This window comes from Rosa chinensis, chromosome 7, assembly GCF_002994745.2.
Source record: "Rosa chinensis cultivar Old Blush chromosome 7, RchiOBHm-V2, whole genome shotgun sequence".
In the NCBI taxonomy this organism is placed as follows: Eukaryota; Viridiplantae; Streptophyta; class Magnoliopsida; order Rosales; family Rosaceae; genus Rosa; species Rosa chinensis.
Genome location: NC_037094.1, coordinates 46,071,662 through 46,089,870, shown reverse-complemented (window position 1 = coordinate 46,089,870; position 18,209 = coordinate 46,071,662). Strand labels below are relative to the sequence as shown.

Genomic DNA, 18,209 nt, shown 5'->3' with positions numbered 1-18,209 from the left:
CTTCCTGATTTTCGATTTTCGTATGATTTTAACCCACCATACCTGGGTCATCATATTTATTGCTAGCTAGCCTATTAGTACTCCTCCCTGCTTACTATGTGTTCGTGGGTGAGTAAGAGCAGAGCATGGGATGCTCCAGAGTGTGGGACACTCCGACCCGAGCCTGGGAGGCTCCCTTCTTTCGTATGGTGAAACTTCTTCCCCATATTTTATCGTTGCTTGACTAGCGGGGCTAGTCCGATTTTCACTGTAGCCAGCGGGGCTGGTCTCATCTTCTTGAGAAACTAGATTTCGGTTTTACGATATAGTTTTCAAATGTGGTGACTAGCGAGGCTAGTCAATTTATAATTTTGGAATTCTTGGATTTAAAGCTAAATGTATTTTTCTAATTGTTGCATGCATCGGTTTTTAATGAAATAAATGTGGGAAAGTATGAAATCCCTTTTTCTTTTAAATTGTTTATTTTTGTCCACTCACGCTAACGTTTTTCGTCTACTTTCCCCTGGGCCTTTCGGTTGCTAATGCCCAGTTTGCAGGCGAATTAGTGGAGGTCGGGCGTACATGACATTTGAGGCATAGTTGTCACTACTTCCGCAGTGTAAGATCGCTTGATCCTTTACTCTTCTTTTTATATCCCTGTGTATAGTAGTATTGCTCTGATAACCTTTGGGATTAGTATTTTTGAGTTTTGTGTTTTGTGAAAGTGGAGCTGTTGGTAATTGGGAGCAGGGTGGCTCCAGGAGTATAAGGTTGGTTTGCTTTAAGTGTTTTTGTGTGTTTTACAGGTTTTTGGGTAGTCCATTTTAGAGGTGACTCTGCCGAATTTTTGGTAGAGTTATCCCTAAGGTGGGCCCCATAGGGCCACCTCGGATTTCAGGGTGAAATTCGGGGCGGGTCCTGTCAAAGTCCTTCACCTATTCTGTTTATGGCCAAAAACTGATAATAAAATTTTTACTCTTACAAACAACAATTTTTACGAAAAATATGTACAAGTTTTTTTTTTTCTTTTATTTACAATTATTTTCAACAGTTAGGTACGGGAATAGGGAGTCTTGATGTGCAATGAGACTGAAACAGCTACCCTTTTTAAGACTATGTTTTATCCAATATACCTTAATGTATCACAACATTTTCTTTTGTTATAAATATCATTGATATCGAATCTAATTCCAAGCGGTAAATCAAGTGGACGTGCAGCCCAAATATAGTCCCTAGACACAAAGTCCCTCTTACATCCTTTGGGCAAACCTTACTAAAATGGCCAGGTAGGGGAGGACGAACACGAGAGGAAAAATCCATTTTGGCATGAGCTACTCCCACATAGTGGTTTAGGCTCATTTGCAAGCACTTCTGGATTCAAAAACCCGTCATGAACATTGTCCCCTTCCTAGACACCATTCCACATAGGCTATACTTACTAAGATGAAAAAGTTCATAAGTGTGAAGATCAACAATTGTTAATAAAGGCCGCCCTCAACCTTAAGGGACCTGAACTAGGTACCAATAAGGGGTTTAGGCCAATATTAACAAAAGAGACTTCACCTATTCCATTTAATTTACAACTTACAATCAAAACTCGTGTTCAACAATATAAAAAAAAACATCCTAGTTAAATTAAACTAAGTTTCAAACAATTTATATACAACAACTATAAACAAAAACAAGTGATTTTTCAATCCCCGGCAACGGCGCCAAAAATTGATAGCGATGAAAGCAAGAGCACAATTTAACCCTGTAAAATGTAGTTGTTAGTATAGAATAAGTAGAGATCGTTCAAGCCGGGGATTGAGGGTACACTTGTAATTGCAAAAACAAATAAAGAATTAAAATAAGTATAAAGTATAATATTTACAAAAATATATACAAATAACTAAATAAAAGGGGGATTTAAGAATTAGAGTTTTGAAAATTAAAATAAATAAAAGAAAGAAAATGTAAAAACATATATGCAAGGGTGGAATGCAAGGAACAAAGATCAAAACCACAATCATATGCAAGAAATCCAATCACAATTCCTATAGTTGATTTTCTATGTCATGAGAAAGAAGTTGACCATGTGAGACGTTAAAATGCAAACGATTTCCCATTTTTTACTTTTCTTGAATAATTAATCTAAGTGAAAGCACCTTAATCAATCCTATTGAGCATGCAATCATAGTCTAGAAAGCTAGCTACTCAAGAACATATTCAATGCATGAAGAACAAAAAAAGGATGTCAACCAAAGTGCACAACCTAGTTATGAATAAGTTCACCTATTTGCAATCCTCCTTAATTGATTTCGACTTTTGTCCAAAGCCTTTACTACTTAAATCTAGCTCCAATTACATGCATATATCCTAAGTTGGCCACCAAAGAACACAAACATGCAAAAGTTTTCTATAATCCAAAATCAATCAAGCAATCTCACATAAGCAACATATAAATCAGCATAAAGAAATCACAACTTTATTTCAAAACATATAAACGGGCTTTAAACTTTGCCCTTAACGTGTATGTCAACTAAAAATCAAGTTCATACGAAATCAAAACAAAGAAAACTAAAAATGTTACAAGGAATAAGATAGAATTACACCATGAAGGATGAATGGTGGAAAGCTTGAGACGTTGGTCTTGGATCTTGAAAGCAAGGCTCCAAAGCTTCACAACACAAGGTGGATGATGGCGGCTATGAGGCTTCATGGCTTCTTCTTCTCTTCTTCTCTTTGCTTGAAGACGCAGAGACTTGAAACTAGAGGATGGAGAGAAAGCTTGACGTTATGGAGAGAATTTTCTAAATGAAGAGGTGTGTCTTGTGGTGTAGCATAGGGGGGTTTATATAGGGGAAGGCAAGGCTTCATGAATTTAATTTCTAAGGAATTTTCTGGTTGCACCTCGAAGGAATTTTCTGGTTGCACCACACAGCTCCAACCAAATTAATGTCACGTCAGCTCTGCCATGTCACTCAACCAATCAAAAAGCTCCAAAATAAATCCATAATCTTTCCAAATATATTATTGCTGATTTTCCCAAGATTTAATCTGATTTTATTCACCATTTTCGGCCAAATATCTAGGCATGAACCTAGACAATGTATCCGGACTCGTTTTGGACCTTTTCTCCCTTAAATCTCTCCATGGCTTTATCCTCAATGTGCTCCCCTTGATTTTCTCTTGATTTTCACATTAAAATTGCAGATTTTATTCTCTAATTTCAACCAACATATCTTGAGGGAATTGAGGAACGAATCTTGTTTTGAATCTTTTCTTCCTTAAAATTCTCCTTTGATATTCTCCACATAATCTCCTTGATTTTCCATGCAAAAATCAGATTTAATCTCCCATGTCATCATGCGGTCTCCTAATGCCTTCAGGTTTCCTAGCCTCATTAGGATTCCTGCGTTGACTGAGATTCCTAATCGGACCAGGAAAACTCCATTTCTTCATTTCAGCTCTATTTATTCCAAGGTACCTAGAAAATAGAAACTTTTATTAAAATTACTAAAAATAGAAACTTTTTAAAGATGGAAACTTTCCTAAACAAGAATGATTTATTTAAGGAAATAACTAAGTAAATATGAGGAAATAACAATTAAAACGTCGCATTAAAATACTCCTATCATTGGGCGCCCCAAAGGGAGAAAGCAGGATGTGAAAAAGCTGCGTAAGTATAAGCGTCGGGGAAAAGCTTTGAGTTTTGACTCAAACCTTGAAGATTCTGATCCTAACAGGGTAGGTGAACAGGCTATAGTGCTAGAGGGGGTGAATGGGACTTCTCATTCGTCAGCGTCTACTGCTGTGGAGGGATCGGTGGAATGTGATGGCTTACATTCTACCAATGCTTTAGTTTAGTTCTGTTTTTGGTCGCAAAAACCAGTGCCTTAATTGGAATATTTTTATGTAAGCTTCGAGGTTTCTTGGTTTTTGTTAGAATAAAGGTAATTTACCAAAAGGTGGGTGTAGTCAGGATTTTTTTGGATTTTATTCTTCTAGAATAGGGTTTCATGAGGTTCTAAGGAACGATTCTTTCTGTCGACCCCAAAGGGGTGTTTCGTTTTTGTACTGCTTGCTGAATTATAGTGAAAGAGCTAACCTATTTCCATAGAAAAGTAAAATATATTTTCCGATTACTTTCCCTGTGTTCCCAAACCAATGCAGGAAAATTGGTAGGAAATTTATTTTCCCATGCCCATGAGAAAGACCAAAAAACCAAATTCTTTTTGCAAAAACTAGTGGCGAATTTATTTTCCTATGCCCATAAGCAAGACCAAAAAACCAATTTCTTTTTCACGAACTAAATGAGGCCTTGGAGCAATATCTTGCTGAAGTGGATGGATACGTGGGTCTAATATACACTTGGTCCAATATATAGCAAATTCAGATGACACTGGTTTATGTAAGCTCCAATATCTATATCTTGCAATTAACTAGTTATTTGTTCTTCTTTTTGATGAGTTAATTAGAAGCTGGCTATTTCCTGTTAGGAACTTTTAGCAAAGAAATCTGGAACTTATTCTGAATGGTAATCTTAGTATATTCAACAGGAAGTAATGCTTTTAGCTTCAAGTCTTCAACAGAATGTTAAGCCTGGGCCAGAGAGTTTCAATAAATATAAGCAAGTACAAACTTTAGCTTAATATTGGTTTAAGATATTTATATGTGAGTCTGCTATAAATAGGGAGCTTCAACTGAATGCATCAAGAGTTCTTTATCAGCTTGCTGCTTCCACTCTTCTTCCGGTTATCACTATGCTGCAGCAGAAATTTGGTTCAATCCTCCAGTTAAGTTCATTATCAGTAAGTAATCTCTCAAAACACATTTTGCTGTAGGCAATTTACCAAACTTATATATGTATACCCCAGTCAATTTACCTTTTGGAACTATGGTTCTGTCAGGATGTCCTTCTAGGCTGCCAAACAATTGATGGGTACTGCTTGATTCTTTCCGGGCATTATGAATCGCATTTGTTTAGTCTCACGAAACTACTGCTTTCATGGTTTCACCATCACTAGAAAAGGTAGAAGTTGAAGCAGCTGGGGTTTTTGCTACTGAAGCAGTAGATCACTGTCTTATATATGCCCTTATGCAAAAGGCAATGCAAGTTTCTGTCTCTCAACTAGTTCCTCGCCTCCAAATTCATCACGTGCCCATTCATTCGCATCTTCTACAATTGCAATGATGAATGCAAAGGCAAAAAGCATATTACATATTCCAGTGCCATGTTAAAAACTAAAAATTCTCAGAATGTAGTAATTAATTTATTTCCATATTGCTTTTATCATCTATAATTCTATATCAGGTGAAATAAGATTTGAGAATCGAGTGAATTATATTTTGGTAGTTGTTGAAACATCGTGATGACCAAGCAGAGTTTCTAGTGTATCAAGGAAGTGAAACAGGTCTTAAGAACCATGTCAGTCAGTCAGTGACTTTGTTTTGATAGGAAAAGATAACAGAAAAATTGCTGAGGTGAAAGCCATTATTATGAGTGATCTATGTTTCCAGATGAATTCCTTTGTTTTTAGCCCAACACTAAGATTAGGTGCAAAAAAGAAGTTACCTTGAAAAATGAACTAATTACAAGAGAATGAAAGACATATTAATGAAGCATGAATTCAAACAAATGTGGTTTTGAACAGAACCTTCTTGGCCGGAATCTTCTTGCATGAAGATTATGTAAGCAAGTCGATTGAAACACTTCACTGGTTTGACTACAGATAAAATACTTTCTGTTTTGTGCCGCAGTCGACCAATATCATCTGTGTTTGAACCCTGAATAAGTTACATCATTCATCAACCTACATCCATACAAGATATAAAATTAATAATGAGCACTTTAGCAGAAAATGAATAAAATGCACTAAACTGAAGCTGGAAAACAGAAGACTTCGAGTACGGATATGTCAATTCTCTTTTTGTAAAAAATCCAAATACAAACCTTGAAGGTCTAGCGTGGCTAAGATCTAAGACCCTCAATGAATATAAATATTGGAAAAAAGTTAGTGGAATTTCTTCTACATCATTATGCCCTTGTAGTAATAAAATCTGGAGTTTTGGACATACCAATCATTGCTTCGGGAAGCTTCCCAATCTTGTTCCCCATTAGTGAGATTGCAGACTAAAATCAGCTTTTACCAAAAACCCATGCCTATCTTCAGATGATGCAATTCTCAGGGCTGTGTCCCGGACGACAGGATGCATCCTTACACATCCATCTTCTTCACTATCCAAAAGCAAGCTAGAATCTTTCAGGTACCTGACCACTGAATCTGCTCTTCCTCTGGCTTCTTCGATAGTTTCGGCATTTCGAAACAATCCTTTCCCATATGCATGCTTGAACAAGTCTTCTATCTGGATATCATGGTATTCTGGAAATAGGGCACAAAACAAGAAGCATAACTTGGAATCCTCATCTTTCAGGTAATCATAGCTTAATTTTATACATTTGGATGCTTCTCCGTGATCATCAGAGTTGGCAAATTGCGAGTTCTTTAGTGCTTGAGCTGCTTTTTTCCATTCCAGTAGATCTTTATCTCCAAGTGCCCTTGCAACTGCTATCAATGCAATCGGTAGACCACAACACTCTCTAGCTACCCTCCTCGCTACATCCTCTAAATTCACCGATTCAAATGACCTTCTTGCATTTCTCACAAACAAGTACCAAGAATCTTGTTCTGAGAGAACGTTGAGGCTGATCTTTGGTTGGCACTCCATGTCATCACAGACATTCAATCTCCTTGTGGTGAGTAGGACTTTGGAATTGCACATTCGTAGCTCATTTGGGCTGGGAATACCTAAGCTTGACAAATTCATTCTCTCCCGAATGTCATTCAGGATTATAAGAATCTTGTTTCTTCTCATTATCTCCTTACGCAATCTAGCTGCTCTTCCAATTTCTGTCTCCAACTCTAATTTGACGCCCAGCTGGTCTGCCAATGTCTGTTGAATTCTTTCGAAGTCAGGGCGTTCTGATACGACAGCCATAATCACATGGTCAAAAATCCCCTTCTCGAAGGCTTGCATAGCGATGTGTTTTACCATGGTTGTCTTGCCGACGCCTCCCATTCCGAAGACCCCAACGGTAATGACCTCATCATCTTTTGCTGCCTTCATAACCTCATCCATGGCTTTTCTTGTTGCTTCAAATACTTCGAATGTGAACTCAGTTGCATCGGGTAGTACTTTATTGTAGAGAAATTCTACAATGCTGTCAACAAGTTCATTTTCAGTCCTGCAAGGAAGAATTGGGTCAAATTAGCGTTAGGCACAATTATAATCCTTGATAATTAAGATCGCCTCAGGATGCTTACTTAAAATTCATAGAATTCCACCCAGAGAAACTGGCCACTTTGATTAAAGCATTTCTCCACCGCAGAATGGTCTCTGATTTGTGTTGCCTAGAGTGCTTAGTGAAAGCATCTCCGAAACTCGTCTTCTGATATCGTACATCAGTAGGGTCGACATAATAAAAAAGTGGCAGAATTCTCTTCTGGTCTTTCATGCACTCACAGATCGTTCTAAGTTCCTCCAAACACCAAGTAGAACTAGCATAATTTTGCGACAGTACAACGATTGCAAACCTTGATTCTTCAATTGCTTCCGTAAGAGTGCGAGAAATATCAGTCCCTACTAAAAGATTTTCATTATCCTTGAACATTTTAATTCCCCTCCTCTGCAGTCGATCGTATAGTTGATCTGTGATACGGCGAGTGTCACGACCGCGGAAACTCAAAAACACATCATACTTCCACTCCTCATCTCCGGATACAATTTGGATGTCTCCCCACAGTCTGATGGTCAATTTAAATTAAAAGAGAAATAATCAGAAAATCGGCAATATAATAAGCTGTGTCATGAACTCTTGATAATGATATAACTATAGTTAAATTCATCATCATTGTCTCAAATTTTTTTTATCTCAGTCAGTTTGATACCTAATAGTTAAATACAATCAATATGATTATATGATACTTGAATTCAAAAATTAATATCAACATGATATTTCCTTGTTGGTTAAAATGAAGCACGTGTCTTACATGTGATTAATTTAATTTTCATGAGTAAAATTGTCTTTTTTCCATTAATTTAAAGAATAAAAAAAAGAATGAAATTCACCATTATCAATTTGGAAGAAAATTGTAAAAATTATCTACTCTATCTAATAGTTGATCTGCTCCCTATCAAAGTTACGAATGAAGCACATGTCATGCATGTGAAAAGTGGGTTTCACAACCGTATATTAAAGTCTTCATAAAGTAAAATGTTCATTAGAGCTTTACAGCAAAATGATTACCCGCAATAAAAATTATACACAAATAAAACACGAACTTAAGTCTTTTAAAAAAAATACTTTCTTACTTTATATTTTTGAAAGGGAGTTGTTAAATTTTCCCTATTTTTGAAGTCAAAAGTATTATATATATACTATACACAATTTTTGTATTTTTTTTCGTATTTGACACATTTAATTGAACAAAAATGAATATTTAAAAAATTTATTATTTAATTAATTTAAAATATTTTGTCGAACTTTTCAACTAATTATTTGATAAAAATGTCCGAATAATACAAGTGAAAAATTCTTCGCGTACCATACACGTAACGTCTTTTTACTAACTATGCCCACAATAAAACTTTATTGACCTACAACAAAAATTTTTTATCACAATATATAAAAAACCCAGAAGGAAACAGAAAATTTGTCAACATGAACTCCCCTAGGAAAAATTTTGGAAAAAAAAGGGTCTTTATGGGTAGTTTCTTAGAGGAAAAAAAAAACATAAATATGAAAAGATCTGAGAAATGAACGGGTACAAGAGTAACGTGACATTTTTTTCTCCGGCCTTTTTCTTTTTTATCAGATCACCGACTCTAACATAGATCGGTCATGCTGATGCTGTGCTTTAAAATTTATATATGTTCAACCCTTACATAGAAAATTTTTTATGAAACGAAACGTAGTATTTAAATTTTAAGGCTTTTAATGAGAACCACTAAAATGAAGAATAGCTAAGGACTTTTTGGTAAGACCCACTTTTCGATCACTTTTTCACAAATCATCCAAATTGAAAATTCGTAAGACATTTATAATCATGATTTATCAATTATGAACATGAACGGTTCATGTTTTACAGATTTGGTTCGTCCATTGATTAGATTTAATTCAGTACCTTAACGATTAGCAGTTTGAAAAAAAAAATTCAGAAGTGATCTACTCATGCATACATAGAAATCTAATGGTTAATTTGCCGTAATGTAAGTAAAAGGTCTCCTAAACCGTTAATTAGAAAGTCATCAACTAATCCTTATAAAAGTGGTCCTCATTATAAGAGTTTCTTAAATTATTATCAAACATATTATAAAAGTTTGGACGCACTAATGTGTCAAGTTCCCCAAGATGTGAGCTCAAGAACAGACAGGCAATTTAACAAATCAAATATGGGATGAACAAAAAACAAAGGATATGTGACAATAGCTTTTCTCTACAAAGTTTGTACGTACCTTGTCTGTAGAGCGCTATAATGTTGAATACTATTGAATTGGACTTGCTCCTGGCTGCAGATGTCAGAAGCAAAGGGCCAAAACTCATCGGGGCAGCCCCGCATATGGAAGTGTTCCAATGAAGGGAACTCTACAGCCAATGAACTTCCACTACTGTTACTATATAATGAACGGAGCCTTGGAAGTTCTACCAAAACCAAGTTCTTCAATTTTGGAAAAATGATACTCCTGTGCTCTGTTTCGTCGCTTGCTTCAACAACTTTGTTTAACCTAGAGCAAGAATACACCCAAAGATCTTCCAATTGCAAAAGACAATGAGCTAGATCAGATGTGAAGAGACTTTTCAGCTTCTTGCACCTGCTAACTGCCAAAATTTTAAGATTATGGAAGCTTGCATGTGGAGCATGACCATTCCATATCTTTATTAGTTTTGGTAGATAGCACAATCTCATTTCTCGCAACTTTTTGCAGATAGTAGTTTGACCATATTCAAACACAAATTCCACTCCATCCATATGTGCACAGAGAAGTTTTTCCAGGGACTGCAGTCTCTCCAACAAACTTGATTGTAAAAGTGCATTCACCAGGTCATGACACCATCTCACATCCAATAACATGAGATTGCATAGCGACCCAGATGGTAATTCACCAACACATAACTTTTTGATGTTGTCCACCTCAAAGAGATGCAACTCTTCCAACTTCTCAAATACACGTTCCTTTGAATCCCATGTTTCTGCATTCATAACCTCTTTCAAATTCTCATGGCGCCCAACTATGGAGAGATGCCTCAGCTCTTGTAATCCCCCATGGTCATGTTCCACAAGAATGTTTTTTAATGCCTTGCATTTTCTGTATTGTAGTTTCTCTGCTTTCTTTGTCACCACATTGATAAACCACTCCGGTAAGGTATGAATTGTTGTGCTAAGAGTTAAGGTTCTTGAATCATCACGAGAGAAGCGCGGTTTCCAAGTGGATTCTATCACTTCCACGTCCTCGTTGCTGATACATATATCAAAGTGTTCCCAATCTGGATGGACCTCAACAGCTGTAGGCAAGAATTTTGCTTGAGATATGTGAACCTTGAGACTGGTTAAATATGGCAATCCAACCAACTCATCAAAGTGAACATTAGTTTCTTCTCCGGCTTCCTCAACTTTACACCCCCAGTCTTCAAAATTACATTGCAAGTACAGTTCCTCTAATTCTTTTAAACTTGATATCACGTTAGATGCAATTTTAACAATCCGCGATTCAGTGATGTCCAACATCCTTAGATTGGCCAAGTCTCCTATTTCTTTTGGAACCTTATGACAACATTCTCTCAGACTAAGAATCTCAAGCTTCTTAAGTTTTCCGAGTACAGACAGGTCAAAACTTGTCTCACAAGAATCTAAATACAATGTATGGAGGTTGTTTAGGAAATCAAATTTTGAGGGTAGTGAAGAAATACTAGTTTTGCTAAGATCCAACACCCTTAATTCATTCAGACTTTCCAGAAAAGAATTCGGGATCTCCTTTACGTCAGGATTGTGTTGTAGTAATAATATCTGGAGTTTTGGACAGACAAACTTTTCCGGAAGCTTGGGAATTTTGTTCATCATTAGTGAAATTGCGTAGTAGCCTGCCTGTGGATTAATCTTTGGCCACTTCTGTAATTTGCAGCCAGCTTTTACCAAAGCACGTTGGCCATCTTCAGAAAATGAAATTAATATGGCCATCTGTCGAATGACATCATGCATCCTTATCTGTCCATCATGTTTACCGCCCAAGAGCAAGCCAGAAGATTTAAGGTACCGGACCTCTGAATGGACAATGTCTCTAGCGTCTTTCAATGTGTTGCAAATTCGGCAGTTTTGAAACAGTCCTTTCCCGAACCCATACGTTAGCAAGTCTTCAATTTGGATATCATATTCTTGAGGGAAAAGGCCGCAAAGCAAGAAGCAAGACTTGGCATCTTCTGATCTCAAGCAATCATAGCTGAACTTTACACAGTTGAACACTCTCACATCATCATGGGTGGCCGGTTGAGAAACCTTTAGCCGCTGAGCTGCTTCATTCCATTCATTCATTTCTTTCTCTTTAAGTGCCTTTGCAACTGCTTCCAATGCAATTGGAAGACCAGCACATCCTCTTGCGACATCCCTTGCTACATTATAGAAAGGGGATGGTATTTCAAAAGACAATTTTGTTATCATCACAAAGAACTTCCAAGAATCTTGATCTGATAACACATCGAGGAGAATGTTTGGTTGGCTCTCCATGGATTTGCAAACATCCAAACTCCTTGTGGTGAATAGGATTTTGGAATTGCGATTTTGAAGCTCCTTGTAGCTAGGAATTCCTATGATTGACAAATCTATTGCCTCCCATATGTCATCCAAGATTATAAGCATCTTATTTTTTCTCTTTATCGCCTTGCTCAATTTATTGCCTCTTCCAGTTTCTGTCTGGTCCTTTAATTGGATGGCCAGCCGATCTGCTAATATGCCTTGAATTTTTTTCAAGTCAGGGCTATGGGATATGCCTGCCATAATCACGTGACGAAAAGTCCCTTTTCTTCGGGCTTCATCACTGACGTGTTTTACCATGGTTGTCTTTCCAATGCCGCCCATTCCGTAGACCCCAACGGCAGTGACCTCGTCATCTTCTAGCGCCCCCATAATCTTCTCCATGGCTTCTTTTCTTGTTTCAAGTTCTTGAAAATCTCTCCTGTTGATTTCAATTGATGCTACTTTACCATACACATCTTCAACAATGCGTTCAACAAGTTCTCTTTCAGTCCTGCAAGGAAGAATTAAGGATCAAATGATCACTCAGAAATATTAATAATAAATCTAAATGCACAAGTATAACTCTTGTGAATAACGACAGTCTTATGATGCTTACCTAAATTCTTGTGTTGTCCACCCGGTGAAACTGGCCACTTTGTTTAAAGCATCTCTCCACTGCAGAATGGTCTTTGATTTGTATCGCCCAGAGTTTATATGATTAGTGAAAGCATCTTTGAAACTCTTCTTCTGATATCGTACATCAGTAGGCTCGACATAATAAAAAAGTGGCAAAATTTTTTTGTTGTCTTTCATACATTCACAAATCTTGGTGAGTTCCTCTAAACACCATGTTGAAACAGCATAGTTTTGCGAGAGAACAATGATAGCGAAACTTGAATCTTCAATTGCTTTTAGGAGTTCAGGAGAAATACTATCCCCTACTTCAAGGTCTTGGTCATCCATGAATGTTTGAATTCCTTCATTTTGCAGTTGATAATATAATTCAGATGTGATACCTTTGCGAGTGTCAGGACCCCTGAAACTCAAAAACACATCATACTTCGACCGACATGTTGATGAAGATTCCATAGTGGCATCATCGACTAATCCTGGATTATCCTCTTGTAGCGTATTTTGACCCTGCTTCATTGTATACCATATCCACTTGATGATCACCATGAAACCGACACATGTAACAGCCCCCTGTTTAATAATGAAAACGCAGAGAGAAAAAAAAAAAAGGAATTAAAAAAGAAGAAGAAGAAATTAAGATGCAATGTTGGAGGATACAAATTATAAAATGTAGTTTCAATTTGTTAGTGTCCTATATTGTTATTATTTCATTAGTTTAAGAGTATGTCTAACAGATTACTTATTTCAAAATTAACTTAAAAATTAATTAATTTTTGGTTAAAATAGTACTCCAGTAGAATATCTAAATAAAAGTTAAATTTTACTTATATGTGATGAAAGAAAAGGAACTTATTTTTATAAGATGGCTTCTTTCATGTATATATGTATAACCTTTAATCTTTTTTCGACTTGGTTTCTTTGAAAACTATAGAGATCAGAAATCTTGGGTTTCATCGATCTGATATGTTATTGGCCATGAACATCCTGTTCTGGAATCGCCAGGGGATTTGCAATCTCTTTGCAAGGCGTGCTGACGCAGTCGGATTGATAACTAGGTTTACCAGCAATAATCCTAACAAAAGGGTTCTGGAGTCCACCAGAGATAAAAGAGAAAAGTCTCTATTTTATTGATTAAAAGTTGAAAGATAGGTTCTGCAGTCGCTTGCGGCTGCTTAAATAAGAGAAAAGTAACTCTAGGGCGACTAACAATGAAACCCTAAAGCCCATGGGTAAAAACGAAAACAACCCAAAAATAACTAGGAAAACCAAAACTCCGAAAAATAGAAAAATGCAGTTTTGAGGCCCTAAACGACCCCGAAAGCCCGAAAAAGGCCACAGCTCATGGCCTTGTTTTTGGCGCGATTCCCTTTCCGGAAAGGTGAGGCATGTCCCAATCGGACACCGAGCTGTTTCGTGTCTACTAGTCACTTCGTGTTCCTCCTTTAGCACGATCCAACTGTTCTTCGAATTGGGCTGCCATCCATTCTGTATCACGTGCTTAGAAGATATTAATCCCACAGCACAAACCAGCGATAGTTTTTCTGATTGAAACAAAGATGAGAGGAGAGAAGGAGTTTAGAGGCTTCAGAAGAGTCTAGGGTTCGATCATGCATAAGGATCGTTAAGTGTAGGCTAATCTGGTGGCTTGAGTTTGTTCTGGAACGAGGGGACTAGGGTTTGGATTCATCATTCAACCCACGCGCATTTCATTGATGCAGTGGTGGACAACGATAACGGCCTACGCCAATGGTAGTTAACAAGTTTCTATGGCAACCCTATGGTGGCTGAAAGGTAGGAGTCAGGGGATTTTATCCGGGCGTTGAGTGACGATGATTCTCTGCCTTGGGTGGTCCTTGGGGACTTTAATGAGATCTTAAATTCATCGGAGAACCTTAACCGTAGACAGCGGCCGAAAAATCAGATGCCAGGATTCCAGCCACAAAACCTCTATCTTCACCTCCCAAAATTCAAACTCCATAATATGCATGCTACTCTATCTCCTCCAGGGAGAAGGAGTGGGAGACAGAGAGGGAAGATGGTTGCTTAGTAGCGGAAGCTGGGGATCGAGAAGCGGGGGGAGCGCTTACCACTACATCATTTCTCCACTATCTTTTCTATCATCATTTTCTCCATCTACTCTACTTATTTACACAATACATAATTAAAGCTTCACCATCTTTTATCATCAAATCTTTAAGAGCCAGAAAAAGAGGGAACCACCACCACCACCAAGACGAGACGTGAGCTTGGGGACCATCCGGCACACCATTAAGCCACTTTATCCCTTTTACTCTAAATTATATTTTGGTGTTTAATTTAATTATGAAGTTAGTATATGTAATTATGAGTGAGCAGCACTTTGTTAGGGCTAGGGTTGAAAGCCCTAGATTGATGTTATAATATGATGTGATACAATTTTTATTAACATACCTACATGCTAGTTCAAGAGTTGAATGCATATGCTTATACTTTATCACTTTGAGTATGTGTGTTTGCCATGTCATGATATAATGTTTAGAGATTAGCAACATTTGAATGTTAAAGTATGAAAGCACACTAGGTGTGCATGTAGGCGTTGTGAATTACAATAACTTGGAGATAAGCTTGGTTGGTTTGCATGATTTCTTCATATCTAAGCTTTATGCACTTAAGGTAATGCACTAGATACCTAACGGGATTGAATGCATGATTTAAGTAGTTAAGTACTACACCCGAGAGGGGTTGCTTCAGATCATAAAAGGAGCATGTCTCTTGTCATACCCGAGAGGGATGCAAGGAGAGAAATTGATTAATAAATTTAGCGTCATTCATATTGAAATGCATCAATACTTGCAAGGGAGGTTGATAGTGGACAATCTAAATCCCAACTTTTGTCCATTTCATCACTATTTTTAGTTTACATTTGATCAAGCATCTAGTTGCTTTCAATTCAAAACTATATTCAAAAACCAAAATCAAATCACTACTCAATCTTGCACATATTCGCTATGAGCCTAGATTTTCTTGTGATTATAGGTTCATGATTGTGCATTTGTATATTCTAGCTCTCCTTAGGTTCGCACCCTAGTTGTGAAAGTAATCCAATCCTCGTGGGGTCGACAATCTTTCTTAAATCTCTATACTATTACTTATACCCTTATACTTGATGGTGGCTATTTGGCTAACACTGAGTTGGACCACATCCCCATTCTATTCCAGGCTGACGGCGCTCCGATTGCATAGAGGAAAAGGATTCAGCGATTTAGCTTTGAAACACTATGACTTTAGCATGATCGGTGTCATAATGTGGTTCAAGATCAGTGGCAGAGGTCAGTTTTGGGGCAGCCGATGATTTTGATAACAAAAAAAATTGGAAGGACCAGCATAGCATTGGATACATGGCAATGTGCTTTCTTTGGTGATAGGCAAAAGGCTATATTGGCAGTTCATGGCCAACTAGAGGAGCTGTTGGGTTTGTCTAGCACTCCGGAGTTGTAATTAGAGAAGAGCAGTTTACTAGAAAGGTTGGAGGCTTTGCTTTTTGAGGAGGAGGCTTCTTTCATCGATGGCTCAAGGATGGTTATAGGAACACAAGTTTCTTTCATCGTAAGGCATCTAATAGAGAGCGAAAAGAATTTTATTAGTGGCCTTTATGATGAAGGTAATTGGAATGAGGATGATGATGAGATGGAGAGTATTGTGCATTATTTTGAGAAGATCTACAAAGCCGAAGTTGTTGATTTTGATGCTTTAGAGGTGACATTACATATCATTATTCCTTCAATTTTGGCTTATATGAATTGGAGTGATTGTTAGAGATGATATGGGGCAGTGTTTGGGTGGTTGCTATGCTCTAGAATCTAATGTTTCTTCTACGGAGCATGTAGAAGCATTGGATGGGAAGGAGGCAGTCTTACTTGCTTTCAGCGAGGCCTTTCTCCACTTACTTTTGAGACTGATTATGTTACTCTTTTTCATGCTACTAAGCAGAGAGTCATTCCCCAAGCTTCCTTCATTAGTCGTGTGTATGATGACATTACTTTCATCTTCAACAGATGCTTTACTCATGTTTATCGTCAAGCCAATGTTGTGGCTCACACTTTAGCTAGTTCTGCTTGTTCTTCTTCTAATTCTTTATCACTAATTCTTTATCTTGGGGCCTAGAACCTCCAACTGGTATTGTTGATGTACTTTTGGAGTTCCCTAAAAAAAAAAAATTTACTTTTGCTAAATTTAACTAAAACTCAAATTTGTCAACCTTCAAATTAATTTAGCTTGGGTTTAGCTTACCTTGGTGGAGCAAAACTAAAAAACTAACTAGTGTTCAAGTAAATCTAGAATATGTGTCTGGCCTAAACTCTAAGTTACTTGACCTAGTTGTAATAGGATTTTGAATTAGAGATATTCTCGGAGATATTCATAGATATCCGATTAGTTGTGTGATTATCTTTTCTTGTATAACTCTGATTCTGTGTCATGTAATCCTCTATATAAAGAGACCCTATTATCAATGAAAATACGACTCAATTCTCTCCCAATTTTGGTTTTCCTTAAACACGTTATCAGCACAAAGTCCTAGCCCTGAAACCCTAAATTCGTAGCCTTCAAACCCAAGCCACCACCGCCACATATATTGAAGCACTCAATCCCCCAGGATTCTAGAACCGGCGGCGGAACCACCGGAACCGGCCGGCAAAACCACCGGAACCGGCCACTAGAAGTATCAAACTAGCCCTCTAAGAAGGAAAAAAGGGATCCCTGCGCCGGTTCACCACCTTTCGGACCTCCGATTACTATCAAATTTTGCCATCAGCAGCGTTTCGATCCCAGGATTCAGGAACCAGAAGAACTCTAAAAATCGGTCTAGAAGCTGTTGAACTAGCCTACAAAAAAACCGGCAAAAGAAAAAAAAAAAAAAAGAAAAGAAAAGGAAGGAGAAGCCCAGAAGAAGTCAAAGCTCAAAGAAGTCAAAAGCCCAGAAGAAGTCAAAACCCACAGCAGACTCGGCCCACTGATCCACAGCCACTGCCACATCAGTATAGCCATGTCAGCAGATCGGTGCCATGTCACCGCAGGCAACTTTTTTCGGTCACTGCTGGCGACTTTTTCCAGCCACCGCCGGCGACTTTTCAGGTCATTTTCCAGCCACTTTTTCCGACAACCTATTTCAAGGTATTTTTTACTAAAAGTTTCCGTTTTTTGAGTTTTTATTCAATTTCTCTTCTTTTTCTCAGGGACTTGCAAACTCCCTTCTTTTACCCCTCTTTCTTCATCATAGGGGAGACCTAATTAAGCTGAACTGTGGGGGTTCGTGCTTACTCCAAGCTTGGAGCTTGTTGAGATTTCCAAACTTAGAGTTTGTAAAGAATTTATGATCGACCACTTACGTCATTGTTTCGATCTAATCCAATACCTCTTGGAATTGAATTTCTTGGAAGCGATTACGCTCAGCAATTTTATATGTTTTCGTGGTAGCGTTTTCCGCTCTGAAACTAACCATTTTTCTTGTTCTCTTTCAGGATGAGTAACCTGAACAAATTGGACTTTGCTCCATTGGGAACAACTGGCTTTGGATATCACAGGTGGGTTCGTGATGTCCGCCAGCATCACAAGGCTGATGGAATCCTGGATACGATTCTCGAGCCTAGCCAGGACGTGCTAACTGTTGAGCAAGCTCAAGCTTTTGAAGCAAAAAGAGCAGCCTTAGAGGAAAATAAGGTGAAAGCCATCATCCTAATGACTCGTCATATGGATGATTCACTCTAGTACAAGTGTATGAATGAATGAAGAAGACCCCAGAAGGTTGTGGGTCTCACTCGAAGAAAGATTTGGCCACGTCTGTGACTC

At 37.8% G+C, this 18,209-nt stretch overlaps 2 protein-coding genes and 1 long non-coding RNA gene across 3 annotated transcripts; 1 reads left to right on the top strand and 2 right to left on the bottom strand.

Moving 5' to 3' along the window:
- Positions 1 to 538: 538 nt before the first annotated feature.
- On the top strand, positions 539 to 5,005 carry LOC112180932. The gene is made up of 3 exons (XR_002928566.2): positions 539 to 598; positions 4,655 to 4,772; positions 4,872 to 5,005. It is a non-coding gene; the product is annotated as an uncharacterized LOC112180932 (long non-coding RNA).
- Positions 5,006 to 5,009: 4 nt separating this feature from the next.
- Positions 5,010 to 9,735, bottom strand: LOC121050859 (probable disease resistance protein At4g27220). Its single transcript, XM_040512232.1, has 5 exons — positions 9,478 to 9,735; positions 7,287 to 7,766; positions 6,040 to 7,207; positions 5,619 to 5,774; positions 5,010 to 5,140 (listed from the first exon to the last, which is right to left on the bottom strand). The coding sequence occupies exons 1-3, from the start codon at positions 9,579 to 9,581 to the stop codon at positions 6,079 to 6,081; spliced, it is 1,713 nt and encodes a 570-aa protein (XP_040368166.1). The 5' UTR covers positions 9,582 to 9,735; the 3' UTR covers positions 5,010 to 5,140; positions 5,619 to 5,774; positions 6,040 to 6,078.
- Positions 9,736 to 9,742: 7 nt separating this feature from the next.
- On the bottom strand, positions 9,743 to 12,899 carry LOC121050658 (disease resistance protein RUN1-like). The gene is made up of 3 exons (XM_040511462.1): positions 12,367 to 12,899; positions 9,818 to 12,261; positions 9,743 to 9,747 (listed from the first exon to the last, which is right to left on the bottom strand). Exons 1-3 carry the CDS (start codon positions 12,897 to 12,899, stop codon positions 9,743 to 9,745), a joined length of 2,982 nt encoding a protein of 993 aa, XP_040367396.1.
- Positions 12,900 to 18,209: the final 5,310 nt, after the last annotated feature.

Excerpts from the sequence above, each read along its gene's own strand:
- LOC121050658 (XM_040511462.1), bottom strand. The coding sequence starts at position 12,899 with ATGAAGCAGGGTCAAAATACGCTACAAGAGGATAATCCAGGATTAGTC. Across the intron at positions 12,262-12,366 it reads TGGACAACACAAGAATTTAG|GACTGAAAGAGAACTTGTTG; the intron begins GTAAGCATCATA and ends TCTTCCTTGCAG.
- LOC121050859 (XM_040512232.1), bottom strand. The coding sequence starts at position 9,581 with ATGCGGGGCTGCCCCGATGAGTTTTGGCCCTTTGCTTCTGACATCTGC. Across the intron at positions 7,767-9,477 it reads TATAGCGCTCTACAGACAAG|ACTGTGGGGAGACATCCAAA; the intron begins GTACGTACAAAC and ends ATTGACCATCAG. Across the intron at positions 7,208-7,286 it reads TGGAATTCTATGAATTTTAA|GACTGAAAATGAACTTGTTG; the intron begins GTAAGCATCCTG and ends TCTTCCTTGCAG.